Source organism: Lemur catta, chromosome 6 (assembly GCF_020740605.2).
Source record: "Lemur catta isolate mLemCat1 chromosome 6, mLemCat1.pri, whole genome shotgun sequence".
Lineage (NCBI taxonomy): Eukaryota > Metazoa > Chordata > Mammalia > Primates > Lemuridae > Lemur > Lemur catta.
Genome location: NC_059133.1, coordinates 99,983,634 through 100,010,241, shown reverse-complemented (window position 1 = coordinate 100,010,241; position 26,608 = coordinate 99,983,634). Strand labels below are relative to the sequence as shown.

Genomic DNA, 26,608 nt, shown 5'->3' with positions numbered 1-26,608 from the left:
AGGTCCTCCAATAACATCATTTACTTCAACTTCCTTTCATTGTAATATTGATGAGAAAAAAAGATTGGTTTTGTTATACAACATTTAGTTTAAAGTTGTTAGAATGTTAAGTGTGCTCTAATTAGGTCTCAGATGATAGTCCCACGAAATTAGTTTCCACAAACTCATCTATATAGCTTTAAAGGCCAGAGTACAATCAGGAAGATAGAAATCACACAAGGTATTTCAACAGAGAGAACATAATATAGAGTACTTGTTCAATGTGTATTAAAGGACTTGAAAGGCCAAAGGGAAACACCAAGGTAATACCAAGATAATAACTTCAGGAAAGAGTTATCCCTAGGGCTTGAGGTGACAAAGGAAAGCGGTGGATTTATTAGAACCTAAAAGCTTAAAAAGGGGCCCCGTAGAGTTGGGACCCAGAGCTTTGTGAGGAAGCACTGGCCGGTAAGTTCTGCTATCTCTGATGGAACATCATGTGGTTGGTTTCAGGGATGTAAGGGAAAAACAACAACTAGAAATTGGAACCATTTGCCTCTGCCAGGGTATTAAAAGAAGAAAAAAAACATTTAGTTCAGATGATGATGATCACAGGAATACGGAATAATAGGGGAAAGATCAAGTCCATCCTCACTGTTCAGGACTTTTAATTTTCTCTAATGTCCCCCTACTGGCAGAAAAGAAGCATTTGGCAAAGGACAAATGTGTAGGGCAGGGATTGGCAAATTATAGCCTGGGGGTCAATCCCAACCAGCAGCCTGCTTTTTTTATGACTTGCGAGCTAAGGATAGTTTTTACATTTTTGAAAAGTTGTAACCAAAAAAAAATAAATAAATACAGAAAAAAGAAAAGAATAAGCAATAGAGACCATAAAATACTTACTATCTGGTCCTTTACAGAAAAAGTTTGGCAACCCCTGGTATGGATTCCCAGTTCAACATCACAAAGCAGAGTATAAAAGAGCGGGTTAGCAAGATGAGAGACAATAGCACAATGACTAACCCAACATTCTCTTTCTAGGGTGCATGAGAGGAAGATCTACTGTCATCATGAGGCTGTCTTTAATTAAAACAGGATAGTTTCCAAGAATCTGGAGGTTTCAAATTAATGGTTAGCTATGGAAAGACAACTTAGGAGAAAAAGGTTTCATAAGAAGATTCTGGAAGAAAAGGACACTCACCGAGAATTGAGGAATAACAGTTCTCATAGCCCTCTTCCCTATTCAAGAATTTAAGTCCTGTACTGCAAAAGATGGAAGAGTACAAATCCCCTACTTCAGTTCCCAGATGCTGCTTCTCACTGATTTGAACTGTCTTTTCTGACCATGACTCTACTCATTTTACTGTAACTCATGCAGGGAACTTCCTGCTAAGTTTTCAACTCGGAAAGGACAACAACCAGAAAATAGGCATGGAAGCAGTGAAAGGTAAAAAAAAAAACAAAAAACAACATTTTAAGTGTGACTTAACACTAGGAAAGTGTGAAGAGGTATAATATTGACTTTAGTAAATTAAAGATGCATTGATAGCACTAGAGCAATCACTAAAAAAAAAAAAATAATAAAAATAGGTATAGCTAAGAAGCCAGTAAAAGAAACAAAACACTAAAAAAATTTCAAATAACCCAAAAGAAAGCAGGAAAGGGGAAACAAAGAACAAGGGGGAAACAGAGAAACAAAAAGGGGCTGACGAAAAATACTGAAAATCAACTTAAACTCAATCATACCAATAATTACATTAAAGGTAAAAGAACTAAGCACCCCCAATTAAAAGACAGAGATTGTAATATACCTAAGAGACAAAATACAAAAAAAAAGACCCAATTACTTGAGCCCAGGAGTTTGAGGTTGCACAGAGCTATGATGATGCCACTGCACTCTACCAGGGTAATAGAGCAAGACTCTATCTCAAAAAAAAAAAAAAAGGTAAAAAGACCAAATTATATAGTAGTTTATACTTTAAAAATATGTATATATGTAGAATTTCAGGCCAGAGAGGACCCCACTAAGTATGCTGTCTACCAGAAATACATTTTAAATATAAAGGTTGGAAACAAAAGAATTGAAAAACAGCAAGCTTTAAAAAATTATTCCCCTAAGAACAAATACTGTATAGAATCTTAAAAAAAGTCGGACTCGTAGAAGCAGAGAATAGAATGGTGGTTACCAGAGGCTATGTGGGTGGGGAGTAATGGAGAGATGTTAATCAAATGGTAAAAAGTTTCAGTTAGACAGGAAGAATAAGTGCTGGAGATCTATCGTACAGCACAGTGACTACAGTTAATAATAATGTATTGCATATTTAAAAACTGCTAAGACTAGATTTTAAATGTTCTCACTACAAAAATAAGTATGTGAGGTGATGAATATGTTAAGTAGCTTGATTTCATAATTGCACGATGTATGCACGTGACATCACGTTGTATACCACAGACACAATTTTTACTTGTCTATTTTAAAAATTAATTTAAAAAAAATTTTAAGAGATGGAGTCTCGCTGTCTTGCCCAGGCTGGCCTCTAATTCATGAGCTCCTCCCACCTCAGCCTCCCAAGTAGCTGGGACTACAGGCATGTGCCACTGTACCTGGCTAATTAAAATGTTTTAAAAATTACTCTAAGAAGGAAAATTACCATTCAGTCCCACTACTGGCAAATCTGCAAGGAAAGGTGAAATGGCCCCTCACTGAGAAATGTGTTTTATGTACAGGTCTGTCACTCCAGCCTTATCTAATTTTAAGCAGGACTAAAGTCTTAGAAAAGAATCTACTCTATTCCACCAAAGTTCAAAATACCCAAGTATTAACCAAGGTGGAGAAGAAAATGTGAAAGACTTTAAGCGCTTAACATGCCCTTCTCTAAAAGCAGTTACTGGGATACATAAAGGAACTTCCTAGGCTACTATTCTATACCCTCCTTTCTGATATGCAATTCTGCACATATGCGCATTTGCAAAACATAAACTGCAATATGGATGGAGAGTTTCAATAAAGGTAAACAACATGCCTTAAAAGGAAATAATCATGTGGATATCTAAAAGAAGGTTATCCCAGGCACAATCCCAAATGACCCATGACAGACTGCTTCATTAAGTACGTATTTTCCTAAGTAATAATTTTCTGAATGCTGCTCAGAGTATTTTGGTGGTGATCACAAGATACATTATATGCAAAATGAAGCAGCCAAACTATGCTGAGTATAAATAATTTGTTTTAACATTTAAATGTCATAGTAATTAAGATAAAATGACTGATTTTATTTTACTATATACTTACCTACTCTTCTTCCTAAACCAGTAATGGGCTCTTCCTCAAGCAAAAATATTAAATTCACGGATGAATTCATAGTCACAACAGGGGACATCATACAAAGGGAAAAATCACCCAGCCAAATGCAAATAAATTGGCAAATAAAATTTCATTACATAATAATTGCTTGCCCTATGGGAAAATGCTCAACAGTATTAATTTTTTCATTCAAAAATACCAATATCAATGTAAATCTGACCCTGAATTACCATTAAGTCTTGCCACCATTCTATTCTTCTAAGCTGTCAAATACATTGTTAACACTATAAAATCCATAATTTTATTCTTTTACCCGCCAATACCCCCTTATCAAAGAGAGTAAGCAAGCTAAGATTCCCATATAAATTCTGCAAAAAAAAAAAAAAGACTACTCCACACAACCATATCAAACTACAGTTTTGATCCCTAGCCCTGAAAAGCATGCAATAATATTTGGGATGTTTTGTTTTCGCAGGTTACCAATCTACTTCCAAGCAAAGCCCATCTTGTTAAGCAATTCTAGAGCAGTGGGTGACTATGTGCTAGAAAGCAAACACCACCAAAGTACTGGAGGCCTCTAAGCTAAGACAAACAGGTGATTCTAGTATTGCAGTAAAAAAGCTAACTAGGTTATATTTGGTATGGGCTGCATTCCCTTTCAGCCACTCCTGGTCATCCTATACAACTTTGTAAACAAAGACAATCATTAACTTCTGGGTAACAAGGTGCTTAAAAAGCTCATTTGAACTGGCTAATTCAAATTTCAACTTTTCTCAAGTCTTTAAGTCATATAACTGAAAATTCTTTCATTAAAACATCTCCCAGATCCATTTTTATCTTGAGAAAAATACTTTCCAACAGACGAATTTACAAGCATCTATGATAGATGTAAATTTTACATCCTAGGAGTTTTAATGCTGATCAAATTCATGCTCTAAGGATGAGCAGTACCTACCTGATCTGCATGCTGAAAATACAAAGAAAAGATAATCAAGTGATAGAGATGGAAACCCCCTTGCTCTTTGGAGGCAGGCTCTCATGTCAGAGTAAGAATTCCCAGGTTACAAGCATAGATTCTCAACAGAGCAACTGAGAATCCTAAAAGAAATCAATGGGGCTCTCTGCCTAGATCATGATGTTATTACTAGATAAAAAGCAAGACTTGTACTTGACACAAAGTGACAATGAAAGGCCAATTGAATCCAACACAAAACAAACTTGCCAAAAGCTTCTCTACACCACCAGTGTAAGGCTATTACAAAGATACTCATACTGATGGCAAATAATTTGTTCTAACTGCAACTATAACTCAGGAAATTCTAACCTTGGACCCAAGTAGTTCCCATCTCTGAACATGACATTCTACCTAGCACCATTCAGACAAGAGATCAGAGCAAAAAGTTAAAACACAGCTAGAATGGGTCTCTTAAAAAACAACTCTACAGACTTTACCTCAAAGAAAAAAATCGAGAAGACTAAAATTGGCCATGAACACTTTAAATAATGTATAATTTTTCAAGTTCCTCTAAGACATAAGGAGTCAGAAGATGAGGAAAATACAGATTTTTAAAAAATTTTTTAGAAAAATTGTTGTTTCAGGGATCTGTGTTTTTGGAATTTTGGAAAAAAAGTTATCATCATAAACTCAGGACCGATGACTAGCTTTCTCTTCCACTTTCAGGCTTCAAACATCACGGTTCAATAGCTTTTTTAAGAAACCCCCCAATGATCAGGTATACACCTACACTGCCTGTCCATGTAATTACCTTCATGTCGTAGCCATATGTTTCCCGAATATCTTCATCAGAATCTGTTTCTTCATCATCATAGTCCATTGTTTGTCGAGGGGAAGATGATACACTACTCACCACCCGGTTAAAAGCGGACTGCTGGAAACTGGGTAAGTGTCCCTAAACAACAAATAATTCCAATATGAACAGAAAGCAAATACTAAGCAAACATGGGTAATTAATATGTGCTTAAGATCACCAAAAATGCAATGAACTCACTAAGTGGCTAACAGAATTCTCCAACAGTTAGTAGAAATCAAATTATTTGATTATGATGCTAAGGTTCACCCAATATTTCCAGGTAGTATTTCAGTAGGTATGTATCCAAAGAAAATGCTATGTGTGTAGCAGGAGGAAGATGTTATGGATGATACAATTGCTGACAAGTTACTGTTATTTTCGTAATCAACTGGTAAGATAGGTTTGATTTACTATTCATATACTGACAAATATTATCCCATGAAAGAAAGAAAGGATGTAAATCCTAAACTTGCCTGTAAATCTGGATTAGCAGCTGCTTTTTGGAGCTCTGCACTGATGATCTTTTCAGTTTTTTCTCGAGCCGCCTGTTCCACCATGCGCTGGCTCAACACAGACAGTTTGGCTAGGGCAGAGGACAGTTCGTCTGTGGCTAGGGCCTGCCGTGCTCTATCTTGCCAGCTCATAGCACGTTCTGTCAAACACTGCAGGGCCTCTCCTTCAGGCAGCCGTACAGGCAACTTCTGTAGGGATACCAGGAGTGACAAAATAGTCTCTAGCCTGGGCCTTCGAGACCGCATACAAAGAGGGCAAAGGAATTTTACTTCTTTAGCCTGCCAGCTGGACCCTTTTTTCTGGGAACTTGATTTAGGAAGGGGAACACAACTGTTATGGAACCAGTCTTTGCAGAGCTCACACTGTAGCATAAACCCACTGGCTGTCTTGCGGCAAATGCAAAATTTTACTTCTTCTATGCGGTCCACCATTGTCATCTTGGCAAGGTTGGCTGCCCTGAGGGAATGCATGGCTTCAATTTCTTTTTGCTCCCGTTCTTTGAAAACTGCCACCTGTATATAACAAACATTTCATGAAAGGAGTCAATGCAATACAGCCCCAAAATACCAAATCCTCAAGGCTGTGGGATCTTTGCCCAATTTCTGCAGATTTGGAGCACCTGGTAGTTTTCATGCAAAGATTCCTTATCTGTGAAATGGGCAAAGTGCTACCTACATTTGATCATTCATATCAGTAGAGTACTTTGAATTCTTCTGTAGGGGGCAGTAGAAAGATAATATCCTTTGAAATCAAGCAACTTGAGTACACAGCCTGGCTCTTATACACAGACTATTAATATGAGGCACAAGTTTTCTGAACCTTGTTTTTCTGAAAAATGAGGATACCACCAACCTTGTTTTGTTGTTTTAAGGATTAAATAAGCTAACATATGAAAGTGCCTAACCTGGTGCCTGGCACAAGGTAAACAAGGTGAGTATTAGTTTCCCATTCCCTTGTAATTCATTCTTTGGGGGTGAGTTCTATGCAAATAAATTTTTATCTCTCTCTAGAAGGCCTCTCCAATTCCTGTGGAAGTACAATAAAAAGCCTGATGATCAATTTTAACAAATGCATTTTATGAAACTCATTTCAACAAAGTAAGTAAAAGCAAACAAAATTTAATTATTGTAAATATTGCCAGTGCATTTTCTTTTTAAACTAATGGCAGCTTTGAAACAATTTTGAAATAATTTCCAGTCCTACTTTTCTGGCTAGATTGACTTTGTTACGCAGGCTCTCTTGAGAGATCATTTTCATTGGCCTCCAAACAGGATCATTTGTAGGCAAAAAGAGCCATACCAAGTCACTTAGTGTATGCAATTTCCTACTATTATGTATAGCCCAAACTCATTTTTATTTTCTCTCTACTTCCTCAGGCTCCTAGTAATCTTAACACATTCTTCCTACTCACCAAACATGTATAATTTTCATCAACTACAAATATTTTACTGAGCACTCACTATACTGCTGAATGCTACTAAAAGAAGGGAAATATTTTTGAAAAGCAGCTGGTAACAGTAAGCCAGTACAATTCCTTTGAAAAGCACAATAGTGGTTTTTTTTTTTTTTTTTTTTTTTTTTACACAGAGTCTCACTCTGTTGCCCTGGCTGGAGTGCAGTGGCATCATCATTGCTCACTGCAACCTCCAGTTCCTAAGCTCAGACAATCCTTCTACCTCAGCCGCCTCAGTAGTTAGGACTACAAGGCTCAGGATAGGACACGTAGCTAATTTTCCTATTTTTAGTAGAGATCGAGTCTCGCTCTTGCCTCAGGCTGGTCTTAAACTCCTGACCTCAAGCAATCCCTCCACTTTGGCCTCCCACAGTGCTACGATTATAGGCGTGAGCCACCGTACCCAGCTAAAAAATCCCAATAGTATTAAGAGTCACAAAATGCTATTAAATTCTAACCCAATAATTCTCCTAAAAGTCAAGTCTAGGAAAATAATTTAAAAGGGAAAAGACTATACAAAGTTAGTTCACTTTTTGTTACTTATGACAGGGAACTCAATAACAGGCAGAATGTTCAACATTAGAAAACTATAGCAGGTCCTCAAATAGCGTTGTTTTGTTCAACATAGTTTTGTTACAACGCTGATGAGGAAAAAAACTGATTACTGACCAGGGTCCCTGTCACTCACCGATTTACCAAAAACTGAGTAAATATGTTACTTTTTTTATTACTGTATGTACACTTCACATTTCTTTCAATGTTTAATATTAGAAGTGTTTTGGGCCTTTATTTAGAAGTTTGGTGATATTTCTGTGACCAGAAACATGCCACAAGAACTTAACTCATTTAATCAAAACTCTTGTTTCTCAGTCTTTAAAACACGTTTCATTATATGTCATTTCACTTGAAGTGACATATAATGAACCTATTAGCAATGTAAGTGAAGATTTACTGTACTCAGCAAACTATGGACAACCAGATGGAATATTAGACAACTGTTAAAACAACAATAAAGAACAGAGATATGGAAAAGAAAAACAATGTTGGGAAAAGAGCATTATAGTAAACTTCTTCTATACTTTGATTACAAATGTATTTAAAAATGGGAAATATGTACAGTCATAAAGCCACAGATTAAGTTTAAGAAAATAAAAATAGTTAACAAAATAAAAAGTGAACCTGCTATATCTTCACAGAATTCTGTATTCACCAAGCAAACTTAAAACACATTACATAATTTCTTACCACCATGGCTGTGTCTCTGGTTTCTTCCAATCCTTCCTCTAGATCACTCAAAGGCTCAACGTCCAGATCCTTTTCTTTTTCTTTTTCTATTAGTTCTTTTACTTTTTTCCTTCTGCTTTTGCCACTGCCATATATACCAATGTCAGTCCGGGGACTTAGCACCTACAAAAATAAAACCAAAATATGAACTCTGGTTCTTAAAAAATCTTAGAACTGCAGCCTGAGCAAGACCGAGACACCGTCTCTACTAAAAATAGAAATAAATTATCTGGACAACTAAAAATATATATATAAAAAATTAGCCGGGCATGGTGGCGCATGCCTGTAGTCCCAGCTACTCGGGAGGCTGAGGCAGGAGGATCGCTTAAGCCCAGGAGTTTGAGGTTGCTGTGAGCTAGGCTGATACCACGGCACTCACTGTAGCCCAGGCAACAGAGTGAGACTCTGTCTCAAAAACAAACAACAACAACAACAACAAAAAAAAAATCTTAAAACTGAAAATAAAGGAATGTGTATTGAACACTCACCAAATCCCAGGTACTTTCTTAAGGACTTCACACATATTATCTATTTCAATCCTCACAACAACCCTATGTGGTAGGTATTATTATGCACATTATTCAAACACGGGAAACTGAGCCTCAGAAAGGAAACAACTTGCCCAAGCACACAGGGTTAGCAATTAAGAAGCCAGTCCTCAAACCTGAAATATCCTATTCCAAAGCTTCTGTTCTTAACTACTATGTGCAACTGCTTAAGATGAAAATGAAGATGAGTATATAAATTTGTGCTTCTCAGAAATAAGATCTTTCAGTGGCAGAGTCCAGTAACAATAAAATCCAAACTGACTGCTTATTCTAGACACAGCACAGCACAAGACTAACTGGAAATAAGTCTACCTAAGGCTCCAGATTTTAGGACAACATCTGGAATTACCTAATAGGAATCACTTGAGTAAAGCTGACCAGATAAACTGAAGACAACCCTCACCAATACTACTACCACTGCTACCTATAGGTGTTAAATTATCAACTGCTAATGGGAGTGTTGAAGTTTGTGAAAATAAAGTGCTCTTTACCTGTAACAAAGTATGACTAGAGTTCTTCTTAAGAAAGGTCCGCCCAGTCCGTTCCCTCCATGCTCGTGCTGCTGCTACCTGTGATTCCACCTGGGGCAGTGCATCAAGACGCACAGGGATAGGGCGTCCCTTAGCAGATAAACTCTCAAGCTGCTCCAAGTAAGCATAGTTGCTGCCACTCTAAAAGACAAAAGTACATTCTCACACGATTTGAGTTCTCTTATGGAGTCTGGCAATACATTGTTGAAAGACCTTACAAAGTTTAGTGTTAGCTCTTCTATTAAATATTATTTCTTTAAACCTAACTGTATCTTGAATTAATATAACTTCCAATGTCTTACTTTTAAAAGCTTGTGTAAATTGATTTCTTAATGAACATGTTATTGAAGATTTTATATATTTTATTACAGAGAACCAGTAGATATAAAAACCAGTTCAAAGGACAATATGAAGAATAGCCACATGTAAAAATGCAATTAGGAATGAGGAAATGAATTTGTTAATAAGTGTTTAATACCACATAGGACAAAGGAATCATCTTTTCCACACTATGGAAACCAACTATACTATTACAGACAAATTTAATTGCCTGTCTATGGACATAACTTATTTGCATTACTTTTTTTTTTTTAAACAACTGACAGAGTTATTAAATAAACTGGCCAAAGAAAATCTAAGGCATCCACCCCCTAGAATCAGATAATCCTGGAGGGTTCATGAGACAACACTACAGAAAGGACACCTAGTAATCTTTTGCCCATTCAAAGTCTTTCACAATTTTCCCAACAACTAAAAGCAGGATCTTAGTTCTAGTAACCACCTCCATTTTATATTATATAAACAGAAATATGAATATTTTCCTTCTAAATTCACAATGTTTCAATATTTCCACGTAATAAAGTCATTATTGTTTACAGAACTTCTATACTACATTCCAGTAAAAGGTTATTTCCCAGGTATTAACTGACACACTTGCCTATAAACTCATTTTGAAAGATTTATTAAATCATGTGGAAAAATAAACAAGAAACCTATGAATTTTTAAGAGGAATAATGAAGTGGTTCTAGTAAGATATTAAAATGACATAATCAAATCATCATGGTACCAAGATAAGAACAGCTAGATTTATGGAATAGCAAAAAAAGCTCAGACCAAGAAATACCATATTTATTATTATTCCCTCTTGTGCCCAACTACAGCCATTTGACTACAGAATGCCTGCTGGCTAAGCCTAGACATAGCCTGCTCCCAAGCTATGTATCCTAAACAAAAGTCCGCCTACCAACAGAACCTGCCCACTTACTTGAAGCCTCCAAGTCAGTACTCCCACTGAAGGGAAGGACCTGGTAGGAAAACAGTGCTTCAAAATTACAGAGGAAATACATGACAGCAACTTAGTCCTTCAATCATAAACAACCAATTAAGGATTATCAAACATTTGAAGACAACCAACTCCTGCTTGCAACAGGCCAAAGATAAAACAGAAGAGCTGTCCTGATCAAAACAGAGATAATTCAAGAAAACAAAAAAGAAACAGTGGCAGCTAAGCATGTCCCAGAAAAAGTCAACCAAAAAGAAGGTAAAAGAAAAGTTCTTAGAATTTGATACCTGAAATATGTTCTTTCTTGGGGCAGCAGTTTAGTGAAAGAAAGTTGATTTTCTTTTTGAGTATAGCTCTACAATTAAGAGTATATACTCAACACATTTAATGCACTTAATGGTTTTTATAGTTCAAGCATTTTTCATCTCTATATAGCACTTATTTCAGTCTTGTTTTAAATTACAGATGTATAACATACACTTCTTCAACTAGAAAATATGCTATTTTGAAGGGCAGAGTCCTATCTTTACATTGTTCCTTTTTTTAATTATTATGGGTACATTAATAGTTGTATATCTTTAGAAGGTCCATGTGATGTTTTGATACAGGCATACAATGTGCAATCAAATCAGGTAATTGTGGTATCCATTACCTCAGGCATTTAACATTTCTTTGCGTTAGGAACACTCCAATTTCACTCTTTTAGTTATTTTAAAGTACACCCTATGCTATCAAATATAGCTCGTCTTATCTAACTATATAACTATATTTCTGTACCCATTAACCATGCCCACTTTATCCCCCACTACCCTTCTCAACCTCTGGTAACCATCATTCTACTCTCTGTCAATTGTTTTTAATATTTAGCTTCCATATATGAGTAACAACATGTGAGATTTAACTTTCTGTTTACACCCTTCCCCTATACTTCTGCTCCCAAATACCTAGAAGAGTACCAAGAGTACTGTGGTGCTCATTAAGTGTTAATTTCATTTTCTTTTCTGCCTCTCAAAAGTAATTCATGCACATGGAAAAAGATTCAAAGAATACAGCTGGCAATAAAATCCCTACTGCTAAGAGTTACATAAATAAGCTAATTCTATCATCTTTCATAGCAGGGACTCAATAAAAACAAGTAATATTTAAGCAGGTAATATCTATTTTGAATTATAAAATCAAATGAAAGAATTTTAAAGCTGAGTTTTAAATACCATAATTATTTTACAGAAGCTCTGACTCACCATGGGATTATGTCCCTGTAAACCCAGTAAGTTGAAAATATCTTTAAGTCGAAAATGCATTTAATACACCTAGCCTACCTTAAACATGTTCAGAACACTTCCACTAGCTTGGCTGATCGAGAGCTGCAGGTCACTGCCACTGCCCGGAAAACATCAAAATTCAAAGCACAGTATCTACTGAATGCGTCTCACTTTCACACCACTGTAAAGTCAAAAAATTATAACTCGGGAGCCATCTGTATTATGATTATTCTATTCTGAAGAAACAAAGATTTAAAGGATTCATCTGTGAGACAGGCATTACCTGATGGGCAATATAATCCAAAAGTCTCCTTACCTGAATAGCTTCCACTTTAGCTGTCCATTCTCGAGCCTTTTGTAAGGCTTCTTTCAGGGACAACACATTGGGTAGAAAGGCTGGAATGTTCTTGGCTTCATTCACAATGCTCTCTAAACTTGCCATGCTGTGCCTCGGTCTAAAAGAACAGTTAACCCAGGGTGAGATGCAAGAGAAAAAGTCCAATTGCTACCAACATTTAAGTAACATTTTGGAACGTGTAGAGAACTTTCACATACATGATTTCATTTAATTCTTACCACAATCCTATAAGGGAAGCAAAGCAGCTAGCATCTTTCTTTCCATTTTACAGATAAGAAAATAATTTTCCCCCAAAGTCACTTAATGTAATAAATGTGTGCACACCTGAAATACTGATTCAGAATAAGTCTCAGATCCCTGCCTCTTTCACTATTAGGTTGCCTCTACTTTAGTTCTCTACAATATCTGAAACTGTCAGAGATGCACATTTGATAGCAATGTAGAAAGCAACAGACTAGAAATCCATTAATGTTGCCAATGTACATTTAATTCAACTACATTCATTCATACCAGTTACACAAAGATGAATAAAGCACAGACCTTATCCTCAACTAATCATAATACAAGATTATGAATTACACCTATACTGGGAACTAAGAACAAATTACTATGGACTCACTACTATGAGAGGTATTGATTAATTCTGCCTAGAATTAAGAAGGGCTTTGAGTTAGGCCTTAAAGAAATACGACTTTGTCAAATGAAAGGTTAAAGAAAAGAAACCTTTAACCTGATGAACAAAGGCATGGAGAAATATTTAAAAAGAAGTTGGTAGATAGTTTGAGATGTGGGGGTGTTGTGGGGGTAGGTAGAGGATGTGGGTGGGAGGAATAAGAGCAAAGAAGGAAATAAGAAAATGTGGCAGGGAAGATAGATACAAACAGATTAAGAGCCCAGAGAGCCATGACTTTCACTATGTGGGAAACTACTAAGGTGAAAGTTGTTTCATCATCCATGAATCCTCTTACCTGTTCTAGGCCCTAGAGACTGTTAATGAGCAAGAGTAAACAGTCCTTGTCTCGTGAAACTTTTTAACCTTGTGGGAAGGGATCATTAATAAGGAGTCAGGATGCACTGTGATAAGTGCAATGACAAAGGAAAGTCAAGGTGCTGTAAGAATGCATAGTAAGAGAACCTAATTGACTTGGCAGGTGAAGAAGACTTCGCAAAAGTGACATCTAAGCTTTCTCATCCTTCCTGAATAGGAGTTATGAATAGGAAAGCTGGGGCCAGGGCCAGGCTAGGGGTGGTGGAGATGCACCACAGGCAGAGGGAAGAGTGCTCCACAGAACTAAATAAACACGCACAAAGGTCTAGAGAAAGAAAGAACAAGAACGTTTGAGGAAATCTCGGGTGGAGGGGAATCACAATGTTGGAACATAGAATACACGAGAAAGAATGGCAAGAAGACAGACCAGATAGATAATTAAACAAGAGGCTAAGTGACAGGTGGCCTTATAAATCAAGTTGGGGAGTTTGGACTTCATACTAAGGGCAATGGGAAACTTGAGAAGGCCTTTAAGCAAGGGAGTGAAACAGTCACACCAGCAGTTTAAGAAAATACTAGTGGTAGTGTGGAGAATGGATGGGAGAAGCATGAGCCCACAGACAGAACCTACTGCTATGATCTAGGCTAGCTATGAGAGCAACTTGAGGAGAATGAAAGGGAAAGAATGAATAATCCTACAAGCAGCCCAAGCAAAGATTCTTTTCAAAACAGCAGACAGAATGGCATATTCAAAGTACTAAAACAAAGTAATTGTCAACCTAGAATTTTATACCCAACAAAAAAAGTCCTTCAAAAATAGGGGTAAAATAAATCCATTTGCAGACAAATTTTTTAAAAAGGAACAAAAGTGAGAAACATTGAGGAAATATAATCAGCATGACTGAGGTTGAGGTTAAGGAAACTGAGGGAGGGGTCAAAGTTAACTACCAAAGTACCTGCTTGTTCAAGTGAATGAAAGATGGCATAATTCAAAGAATAAAGAAAAAAAGGGCGGGAGCATAGGAAGGAGTTAATGAGTCTGATTTTGGATATAGGGAATTTGAAGTAACTGTGGGACATACCTATTACAGAAACGTATATTATGGATGAGAATTTAGGAGTTATTCAGTAAAAGATGGTAAGGTAAATAGAGGCAATAAATCAGATGGAATTTCCTGTACAGAGTGAGAGGAGAAAGGGGTCTAGGCCAGAATCTTGAGGAAAGCGATTAGTTAACTGAGGCAGAGAGAGAGAAGGCAAAGGCAAGGAAGGAGGACATCAAGAAAAGAAGGGTAGGGCCAGGTGCGGTGGCTCACGCCTGTAATCCTAGCACTCTGGGAGGCCGAGGTGTGGAGGATCGACCGAGGTCAGCAGTTCGAGACCAGCCTGAGCAAGAGCGAGACCCCGTCTCTACTAAAAATGGAAAGAAATTATCTAGACAACTTAAAATATATATATAGAAAAAATTAGCTGGGCATGGTGGCACATGCCTGTAGTCCCAGCTACTCGGGAGGCTGAGGCAGGAGGATCGCTTGAGCCCAGGAGTCTGAGGTTGCTGTGAGCGAGGCTGACACCATGGCACTCTAGCCTGGGCAACAGAGTGAGACTCTGTCTCCAAAAAAAAAAAAAAAAAGAAAAGAAGGGTAAGTAGTTAATAACCAATACTAAGAGATCAAGAATACTAAGGATATGTTTCAGAAAGATAATTCTGAGAGGAGTTAGAAAAGGGAAGATTCTAATTCCCACTATTCTCACCAACCACATCACTCTCTATTTCTTCACCAATTTTATTTTCTTCATTACACTAAGTATTTTAAATTCATTCATTCGTTCATTCACCTCTCTCCCGACTAGAATAGTAGCTCTATGAGAGCTTGTTCACTACTATCTCCATAGCACTTAGAAATAGTGCCTGGCATGCAGTAGGTACTCCATAAATACTTTAATATCAAATTGCAAACATCAAGGGAAAAGATAAAAGGACTATAACTTGGTCAGTCACAATGACATTTTGGAGACAAAATCATCAGAATTTGGTGACTGATTAAATGTAGGAGATGGGGCCAGGCAGGGTAGCTCACACCTATATTCCTAGCACTTTGGGAGGCCAAGATGGGAGGATCGCTTGAGGCTGGGAGTTTGAGACCAGCCTGAACAAGAGCAAAACCCCATTTCTACAAAAAATAGAAAAAAATTAGCCGGGGGGGGTTGGTGCATACTTGTAGTCCCAGCTACTAGGGAGGCTGAGGCAGGAGGATTGTTTGAGCCCAGGAGTTTGAGGGCTGCAGTGAGCTATGATGACACCACTGCACTCTAGCCCGGGAGACAGCAAGACCCTATCTCAAAAAAAAAAAAAAAAAAGTAGGAGATTAGAAAAAGGAAGTTCTCAAATATTACTACTGACAAAAATAAATATTTGAAAGACTATCAGTTTCATCAGGCATACCAAATCATAGTTTTACATTCCAAAGTCATTTAGCTTTGCCCATTTAATATGCTCCCACCTCCTGGAACTGCCATGAATCTGAAGACACAGAGTAAATACTTCAGATAAGAAAAGCTATGAATAAATTTTGATATGTATTCTGCATGGCATCTAGGTAGCAAAATATCCAGTATACATGGAGACTTCTACCTAAAGCTTTTCCTATTAAATGCACACAAAGTAAGTGGCTGGCAAAGCAGTTATATGCATAGACTTTGGAATGAGGTGTAAGAGGCTTTAAATTCCACCTGTATTGCTTAATAACTAAGTGATCTCTCTAAGCACCCCAGTTTCCTCATCCTCACAATAGAAATTATATGAATATTAATCTTAGCTGCTGGAGAAATGCTTTCACAAGGTACATCACAGTTAAGTGAGCCAAATTAGCTGATATACACTCAAATATGATGAATACTTTACTGAAATCTCATTAAGTACAATGGGGTGCCAATTCTAATGCAGCTGTTCAACATTCTCATTCCTGATTCTTATCTCCCAATACTTTCCTGCATAAATCCTCCATTCCAGTAAAGCCCATTTATTTTCTGTCATCTGCACACACCCTACATATTCCTTAAATTTAGTTTATGTTTCTCTCACCTCCCCCTTTCCACTTCAATTCTATTCATTCTTCAAGGTTCTACCTAAGCACTTACTTTTCCTAACTATAATATCATTAATCATAGGCTCTAAACAAAACACTACTTTGTATAACAAAGTACTCTGCACAATAGTTTGTACATATTTGAAACTGTCTCCATGCAGCCCCATTTGATAACTTAGTGATTGGTCCGGGAAGGCACAAAACATTCAATTAAACATTTAATGCCATCACAATAAACCAGTTGGAGCCAGACACAAGAGAACCCATGCCTTGGCACTGCTACCAGACACAATGTGGTGCTCTAAGGGCTGAGGAAGGTGTGGCCCATGGGCATTCCTATCCAGCAAGAAACCCTCTAGCTTGTCTGTACTCATTGCCACCCGCAGGGACCTTTCCAGAAGCTGCTTGCCAAAGCAGGGAGGAAGGAGAATCTCTCATTCCTCCAAGCCCTGGATCACTGGGAAATGCCCTTCCCACCCACTCAACTCGACTACTAATGCTGTTTACCAAGAAGGGAACTCTTCAGATACATTAAAATCCTAAAGGAGGAAAAAGAAAACCTTTTAATGAAATAGGTTCTCCTCCTTCTCACTCTACCCTCTGACTTAGTTATGAAAGAGGCAATAGTCACCAAAAGATGTGTTCACCTTGCCTGTAGGCAGACCTTAGCCTTTTCTTCCCATCGTTCAGAGACTGTAAGGAGCTCCTGTAGTTCAGCCATTGCTTTCTCCACAGCATGGTGGGGAGCCAACCCGACCCCAGAGTCTATCAGTTTCTTCATGACATCCAAAGTGACTTGCTGTGGATCTGATAGGGTCAGTCTTACTTCATCCAACCACCGAGCCTGCTGTAGCTCTTGCTTCAGTCGGGGTAATTCAGGCAGCTCCACATAGAGACTAGAGCCCATGTCTATCAACATCTGGAGTTTGGAAGAATCTGGGGTTTCATCCATCATGGCCCCCTGAGCACGTTCATGAAACTCTTCCACATCATCCAGCAGATTCTGAACAGGTCAAAAAAATAAAAACAAACAGCAAATTAAAAGATATAAATGAGTATGGAATAGATACAGTTCAGGCAAACTACTGATTCTAGACCTTCTTATAATCTCACCATCATAGCACCAAGTATTCAGGTACGACAGTTAAATTAATAAATATGCTTCTCTCTAATTACTTCTATCTATAGTCCTACTTTTAAAATATGATCAATTCACTCAATAAGTATTTAGTGACTGCTGACTTAGATGCAGACACTGTTCTAGAAGCACAACGTTGAATAAGACATAAAAAGTCCTTGTCTTCAAGGAACATATATTCCTAATACAGGTGGCCAGACAGTGAATATATGAATAAAATGTTTCAGTTAGTGTTAAGTGCTCTAAAATAAAAGAGCAATATAACAGAGAGTGACCAGAGGGGCCAAGAGGCATATTACATAGCAATGTTGGTCACAGAAGACAGAAGAACTGAAACTAAAATTAGGAGGAAGTAGGGGTGAAAACATGACTATCTAGAGGAAGAACAGTTCAGGCAGGGCAAATAATAATTGCAAAAGCTTTTAAAGAAGAATGAGCTTGGTGTATTGCTACAAGAGGGTAAAGGAGAAATGTAGTTAAAGAATAAGCAGAGGTCAGATTACATAGTCTCTTGTAGATTATAATGAGTCTGGATTTCATCCTAATGGCGTTGGGAAATCACTGGAGAATTTTAACCACAGGGGAGTGATATGATTTCATTTATATTTTAGATGATCACTCTGACTACCAAACAAAAAGTAAAATGTTGTGGACAAGAGCAGAAGAAGCGAAAGCAGCTGAAAGGCTGTTATGGTAATCCAACGGGCAGATTCTAGTAGCACAGAACATAGTTGAAGCAATGGAGATGATGATGAAATGGTTCGCTTTGGGATGTATCTTTGAGTCAACAGCAGCCAGCACTTGTTGCAAGACTGGACATAGGGTATAAAGGATATAACAGAATCAAGGATTTTGATTCACTGTAAGGCTTTTAAGATGCCTTTTAGTCTACCAAATGGAAATGTACAGTATGCAGCTGGATATAAAAGTCTGCAGAAAAGAAGAAAAGTAGTCAGTCCTAGAGATTTTGGAATCAACAGGACATAGGTGATATTTAATGTCACTGGACACCTAGTGTAAAGAAAGGGCTGAGACTCCTCATTACTCCAACACTCAGAAGTCAAGACAAGGAGAAAACAAATAGTAAAGAAGACTTAATTCTTCCCCAAAGAACCTGAGGCTAAAAAACAAACAAACAAAAAAAAAAACAATGATGACTTAAGAGAAGGAATTGCCAATGAGCTAAGAAGAAAACTGGAAAGTTACAGTGTCACAGATGTTTAGAGAAGAACATCATTCAAAAAAGAAAGAGTAATTAACTACCAAAATGTTCTTATGAAATGGATTAAAACAAGAATACAATTGACAACAGATTTTACAAGTTGATAACCTTGATAAAAACTACATTATACACCCTACCCACTCCCAAAACAGAAAAACACACTCCTACCAGGGGTGGAGAACCTGTGGCCTTGGAGCCACATGTGGCCTTCTGGATCCTTGAGTGCAACCTTTTTACTCAATCCAAATTTTACAGAACAAATCCCTTTATTTAAAGTTTGGATTTGGTCAAGGGGCTGCACTTGGGGATCTGGAGGGTCACACGTGGCCTTGAGACCACAGATTTCCCACCCCTGCGGGCCCAAACTATCAAAAGATTACTATGTAGAATATATTATATACTTAATATATACTTTTGAGATTTTACATATTCATTAAACCATCAGGGCCCTGGTAATTTCAGAGCTCTGCATTTTTAAAAGCTCATGTACTAATAACTCACTGATATATGCAGATTCTTTTAACTAATCTTTTGCATTTCAATTACATCTGTGTTAAATGGGGGTTCTGGCCTAAAGTTAATACAGAAAAAAATAATTTTTAGTAACTTCTTTTATAGAGACAGGATCTCAACTCTGTCACACAGGCTAGAGTGCAGTGGCCCAATCATAGCTCACTGTAATCTCAAATTCCTGGGCTTGATTAAACTAGCCTTAGTTTAAAATTATAAAAGGGAAATAAAAGCTAAGAACAAAACCAAGAGACTGTCTACTAAAGGACTTTAAATAGCAGCATATATGTGAGAAAAGAAAACAACAGAACAAAAAAAACAGTCCAGACATACCATTCTGTTAACCCGAAACAGGAGCCCACACGACAAAGGATATCACCCAAGAAAACAACATCATACTCCACCTTTACTTGACGAGCTTGGCTGATGATGCATGAAAGGCTAAAAAGCTGTTGGACAAAGGCCTTCAATTCTTCCACTGTCAGTTTGGTCCGAGTCCTTCCACTATCTGGACTCTGCCTGATATGAAATAATATTGAGATGTAAGTAAGAAAAATTCACAGTCATTCTGATATCAAAGGGACTCCTAGTCTCTTCATAATTCGAACCTAAGCAATCCTAAAATCCTAGTGTTTGAGGGATTCCACTGTAATGGCGATCGCTTCAAAATAGTTTTTAAGTTCTTCAGTTAATGAATGACTCAAAGATTTAACTCTCCAAGTTGCAGTCCCTCCAATCTACAAGTATTAAATATTTTAAACATTAAATAAATTTCTCATAGTGGAATATTAAGTTTATTGATAAAACTAAATCCTGTATTTCAAGAAGCTTAAAATGTAAAACAAGGGCCATTACCCTGCCCTAGGAGACAATGAACCCTCTGAAACTAGTTCAGTACTTTATGTATACATGCATTTTTCCCAAGAGGGTCCCTACGCTTTTACTAAGTTCTTGGGGTGAGGGGGTTGTTGTCAATGAAAAATTAAGATCCACTGATCAATACCTCTAAGAAAGGTTCTCCAAAGAAATGGTTAAAAAAAATTTACAAATTAATTTAAAACCCAATGTGAAATGCTATAGAAAAGGCCATTCATATAAAAGGAACATACTAGAATGACTATGAAATAATATCACAGAAAATTTAATACACATGGATTACATTAAATCAAGGGTTCACACTTCTATGCTCCATAACAACCACCTCTGCATCCATCGAGGGTACTCTGCTGCCACCTGCCTTCAGCCTGTAGTATCATTTATTTACAAATATTTGCTGTACACCTACTGTGCGCCAGGTGTTGTTCTAAGCACAAGAAATATGGCAATGAACAAAAAGACAAACATCTCTGACCTTCTAGTCCAGTGCACATTCAAGTGGGAGTAGGGAAGAAGGGAGGATACAGACAATAAATAAGTAAATTCATATAACAGAAGGTGATAAAGCTAGGAGAAAAAGCAGGAAAGAAGGATAAGAAAGGTGCAGTTGTATAAAGCGTTGTCAGAAAAGGCATCTCCAAGAAAGTAATGTTTAAAAAAAAGGACTGGAAAGAAACAAGAGAACAAACCACCTGGATATGGTGGGAAGAGAACTCCAGGCAGAGTGAAGAGCAGGTCTAAAGGTCCCAAGCAGGAATATGCCTGCTGTGTATGAACAGCAGCAGGAGGAAGAGCACTGCAGGGTAGAGCAAGAAAGAAGGGAGAGCAGTTGGAGATAAGGGAAGGGGAGGCATGGCCACAAGACTTTAAAGATAATGTAGGGCCTCACAGGCTACTTAAATTTTGGCTTTTACTCTGAAACAGGAAACCACTGGAGAAATAGGCTCTTCTTAGGTTTACCTGTGTTTCTGCTTTTTGCTCAGAAGCAGCTGAGCCACAGAAGCACAGGTCTCAGCTTCTTTTACAGCATCCCTGAGTTTTCGAAAGAGATCATTCTCTGGGTATTTCCTATCCTCAGCATCCTCCAGCATTACTCGCAATTCAATCAAATCTGTAAAAATAAATAAAAAGCCATATACTATGACTACAGACACAAAAAGCCATTCTGAAATCTTCACCAACCTAACTCAAGTGGGCATTTCTATTAGTAGAAGCATACTGTAGATGTGAAAATCTCTCCAATACAATAAAACCTCATGACCAGGCACAACATTCCTAATCCCTAGAGACAATTTTTCTCAGGTAAGAAAATTTCTCTTTCCAAGAAAAGCCTCCAGTGACAGTCCACTGGTAACAATGGCTCCCCAAAATATACAATATATCTACTGAAAGTTAGATCTGTCCCATTTTATGTCAGCTTTTTCATTTAAAAGAAGATTCTCAAAGTAAAAATCAAGTTTATATTCAACCAACCCATTAGTTTCATGAGCCCTAGATTTTTCCTTAATAGAGGGAAAAAAACATAAAACTAAACGAGGCTTCTTTTAAAGTGACAAAAATTTCAGTATATGCATACAAAAGGAAGAAATTTAACCTTTCTTGTGGTTGAAGTTAGCAGATAATGCTTCTGTAACACGACTGACCCAAGTGTCATAGGACTGTGCCCTGACTTTTACACCACATAGCAGAGACGGGAGGTCTTCTAATGGATAGCGGTATCTACAAAAAAAACAGTAAAAACAAAAAGCACTGGAAATAAAAACCTCAAAAAACCAACAACTTGAAAATAAGTTTTAAGTATAATCAACTTAAGAAAAAGCACAATGGCCAGGGGAATGGGATCTCAGTTTACATAAAGAGAAAATCAAAGCAGCCTACACTTTTAGTACAGGGAGACAAGAAACACATGAAATCACCTGATAAAGAAACTGATTTTAGCTGCCAAGTTAGGGCCAACTTTAAAGAACTGGTTCTTGAGCAGGGAAGTGGACAAAGAGAATCAGCAGTCCAGAGACAGGGAAGGGAACAACTAAGAACAACTTGGTTTTTAAAAAAGGTAATGGAAGTTTTACAAGATACTTTTGGATACCTAAGACATTTCTTCTGCATGGGGCAGGGGCACAGATCAGTTGGATGGTAGAGACACACAAGCCGCTCAGGATTACAGGAGCATGTGAGAGCAGAGAGAAAACAGGTGGTTCTGCATGCTGAACACTGTCGCTCATCATCAGGAACAAGTTCAAACACTTCTTCTTCTGACATCAGGACACCCTGAAATACAATTTATGTCACTAGATAAAGTCTTTCTAGTCTTTAAAGCGTCAAAGAACTTAAGTTATCATATTCTTTTCTATGGGTATATCTCTGATTTAAGGCATAAACATGGGAGGTACAAATAGCACAACAAAATGCTTTCGAAAATTAATCATTACTAAATTTTTTTAAATGTGCTACACCAAACTTTGGTGTCTAAAGATGCGAATTTGAGTGATTAAACTATTAATATAAAGAAATGCAAGGAAGTGATTACTATAAAGTCAGGATAGTCTTCTGAGGGGAGAGAGGAAAATTATAATCGGGAGGTGCTTTTGGGGTGGCTGACACAGTTCTATTCCTTGACCTAAATGGTGATGACAAGAAGGTTTACCACCATAATTCATGAAGCTACTATATGTTTATTTTAAATGGTTTTCTTTGTTCTCTCTTTAAAACAATAAAAAGAGGAATTTAAAAAAATTACTATCCCCAGGGATAATATACCCTTGAACCAGATAAATTAAATGAGTATCCTTTGATCTAAAAATCACATTGATATGTACAAACATATGCAATGACAAAGTAGTATAAATAAATTAATGCAAATCAGAATAGAATCTTCAGCACATCAGAAAGAAAGTCAAGTCAAATTCAGTATGCCAGTTTTAGAAAGTAAGAGCATATGAAGTGCATTTTACCAAGACCTCAATTTATGACACATGGGTTCCCTTTACAATTTCTGCTTACTTGAGCAAGGTACTTGTAAACCCAATTCTGCTATAAGAGCAAACTTTCTTCACTTTAACAAGGTGGGAACCTGACAATTTATTCACTGGCAGACACACTTCTTTCATTATACATTTTGTTCTTGATATCAGGTTAATCAGATGTCTGTTGGTCATATTCTCCTATCTTTCCATTTTCCCACATTAGCATTTAGCATTTTCTTTATAAATTAGTTTTATGCAAAAATAGTCCCAAAATGCACTGCAGGTGTTTGGAAAATCCTGAAGATTCTATCCTTCCCACTTTAAAGATTAAAAGTGAACACCAGCATATTAAAGGATCAAAGAAGTTTTGCAGTAAGGAACTGCATTTATCTTTTAACCCACCAATTCCCAAACTTTTCTAACCACAAAACAATTTTTCCTTGTAATGTCTTCTAACATATCATAAAGCTTATACTTTGGAAAGAATATACTTCAGAAAGTCATAAATTATCAGAAGGGAATGGAGAAAAGAGAAAAACCAGAGATACAAATTAAAAGGCTATTTGAAATAATCCAGGTAAGATTATGGAATGGAACAGGATGATGTAGCAGTAAGGAAAAGGGGCCGTGGGAGAGTGATGAAAGACTTTGCCAAAATAAACAAAGACAAACTTAAAACTGGATGACAGATCACTATGAAGGAAATAGATGAGTCAAGGTCACACTAAGTTTTTACATAATAATCCTGGCACTTACTAAGATGGGCAATTAGGAAAGGAAAGTGCTTTGTGAAAGAGTAGAGGGGGAGGAGATGATACTTTATTCCAGATGCTGAAACTGAGATGACAAAAATCTAAACAGAAATGTGCAGGCCAGGCACAGTGGCTCATGCCTGTAATCCCAGCAATTTGGGAGGGAAAGGCGGGAGGATCACTTGAGCCCAGGAGTTCCAGACGAGCCTTGACAACATGGCAAGACTTCATCTCTACAAAAAATTTAAAAAATTAGCTGGGCATGGTGACACATGCTGTAGTCCCAGCTACTTAGGTGGCTGAGGCAGGAGGATCACTTGAACCCAGGAGTTTGAGGTTGCAGTGAGCTTTGATCATGCCACTGCACTCTGGCCTGGGCAACAGAGTGAGACCCTGTCTCAATATAAAGCAAATTGAGTGTGTCAAATTAAATTATATAACTCATGATTTCCCCTGTTCTTGGAATCAAAAATGGCACACACACAAAAAAGGAGTGTGAATCATAAATACAGCTTCCAGCGGGCAAATAATGTAATACACACACACACACACAATACACACACACACGTGTTGGCCCACAAAATGACAAGCATGAACATAAAAATAGGAGCAAAATATAAACAGTAAAATAAATAATTTTTCTTCAAAACATTGCCGTAAACAAAAAAACAAAAAAGAAAAAATGCAATAAGCATGTAGAAACACAGACTACAGATGGATAACTGGACATAGCCTCTTTCAAAATGACAATAATTCCTGTGTTTGCATATAATAAGAGGAAATATTAAGAGGTAAGAACTGAAACCACAAAATAATAGCTGAAAGAGTTAAAATTCTAAGAATGGATGAGAATTCTTTGAAAAGGAGCACAAAAAGATAATAATAAAAGGTCAAAGGCTGAACCCTGCACACACCAGCAGCTGAGGAGATGAGGAAAAAGATAACTAGAAATGGGTAAATGTGATCAAAGAGGCTGAGGAACAGTAGAGCAAATGTCAGGGAAAGAAACCAAAGAAGCAATACACAGTGCAATAAAGAGGCCAAGGCGATGGAAGACAAAAAAAGAATCACTGAACTTGGCAATAAAGTTGTCATTAATAAACTTTGAGAGTTTCAAAAGTATGATGGTAAGAAAATGACAGTGACAATGAAGGGATAAAGAGGAAATAGGAGCACTGATCCCAGGAAAAACCACTTAAAAGATTTTTGGAAGAGATAAAATGAAAGCTGTTCTTAGGAAAGACAAGTGGTTAACGCAAAGAAAGGGCAGAGATAAGTACCTGGAAACAATGGCACAGGTAGAAAGTAAGTTAAAAGAAGAGTCTACAGAAAAATTTGATCAAACTATTATTTAAAAAAAAAAGCATGACAGAGTCTCAAGAGATGTGCTACTCAAATTATCATAGAAAAAGGAAAAATAATGCCCCCAACAGGGGTGGGGAACCTGCAGCCTCAAGGCCACAAGTGGCCCTACAGATCCTCAAGTACGGTCCTTGACAGAATCCAAACTTCACAGAACAAGTCCCTTTATTAAAAGGATTTGTTCTGTAAAATTTGGATTCAGTCAAAAGGACAAACTCAAGGATCTAGGTGGCCACATGTGGCTCCAAGGCCATAGGTTCCCCACTCCTTGATGTACTTAAATTTCAAAAATTCAAAAGACTAGGCAATAAGAAAACGAATTCCATCTTAAACAAATATAATCAAAAGAAGACTTTTAAGACCACAGGTATAAAGTGGGAACATAAACTATCAGGACATATATTCATATCTTCAAAAAGTAAAATAAATTAAAATTAAAAAAAAGATTCACCTGAATCTTATTTTTCCTTGTTTCTATCACAGAAACAACTAGAAATGGAAATCTGACCATTTAGTCAAAATTCTTATTTTTAGCCGGGCGCGGTGGCTCATGCCTGTAATCCTAGCACTCTGGGAGGCCGAGGCAGGTGGATCGCTCAAGGTCAGGAGTTCAAGACCAGCCTGAGCAAGAGCGAGACCCCGTCTCTACTAAAAAAAAATAGAAAGAAATTATCTGGCCAACTAAAATACACATAGAAAAAATTAGCCGGGCATGGTGGTGCATGCCTATAGTCCCAGCTACTCGGGAGGCTGAGGCAGTAGGATCGCTTAAGCCCAGGAGTTTGAGGTTGCTGTGAGCTAGGCTGATGCCACGGGACACTCACTCTAGCCAGGGCAACAAAGCGACACTCTGTCTCAAAAAAAAAAAAAAAAAAAAAATTCTTATTTTTAAGCTAACCTAAAGTCTTAAAAGTAACCATCTTTAAATATTTTGTAATAATAATATTAATAACATTTCTAGCTTATATACCTTTGCATTTTGGGTAATAGGTTTTTTCCCCCATTTACACCTATATAAAGAGTAGTGAAACTAGATCAGTTTTACTGCTCAGATCCAAATCACAACTATAATATTTTTCTTTAGCCTAAATCTGTACTCATTCTCTTAGGATACTTCAAATCTAATAATATATAAAGTCCATCATTTGAAATACTTACAAATACACATAAAAAAACATAAGGCAAACTCCTTAATTTTCTGATTATACAAACTTTCCTACCTGAAAATGTTATTTTCAAGAAAACTATGATTTTAGTCAGAGAGAAACAGGTTTCTATTGCATTCTACCATTTGAGTCATGTCAACAATAAGGTGTCATTCCAACCTACTAATTGTTCTTGGCTACTAAGTTAAACCTGTATTCTCCTAAAGCAGGGGAT

The 26,608-nt window shown here is 37.3% G+C and overlaps 1 protein-coding gene across 1 annotated transcript in view; it reads right to left on the bottom strand.

Moving 5' to 3' along the window:
- Positions 1-26,608, bottom strand: part of KDM5A (lysine demethylase 5A) — an 86,616-nt gene that overhangs the window by 14,439 nt on the left and 45,569 nt on the right. Inside the window, exons 15-24 of the mRNA XM_045554690.1 lie at positions 22,238-22,419; positions 21,743-21,867; positions 21,109-21,259; positions 19,677-19,791; positions 17,050-17,405; positions 12,284-12,422; positions 9,384-9,563; positions 8,306-8,467; positions 5,568-6,119; positions 5,050-5,193 (exon numbers count right to left, since the gene is read on the bottom strand). Of these exons, the coding sequence (XP_045410646.1) occupies positions 5,050-5,193; positions 5,568-6,119; positions 8,306-8,467; positions 9,384-9,563; positions 12,284-12,422; positions 17,050-17,405; positions 19,677-19,791; positions 21,109-21,259; positions 21,743-21,867; positions 22,238-22,419 (2,106 nt within the window). The remainder of the gene's footprint in view (positions 1-5,049; positions 5,194-5,567; positions 6,120-8,305; positions 8,468-9,383; positions 9,564-12,283; positions 12,423-17,049; positions 17,406-19,676; positions 19,792-21,108; positions 21,260-21,742; positions 21,868-22,237; positions 22,420-26,608) is intronic.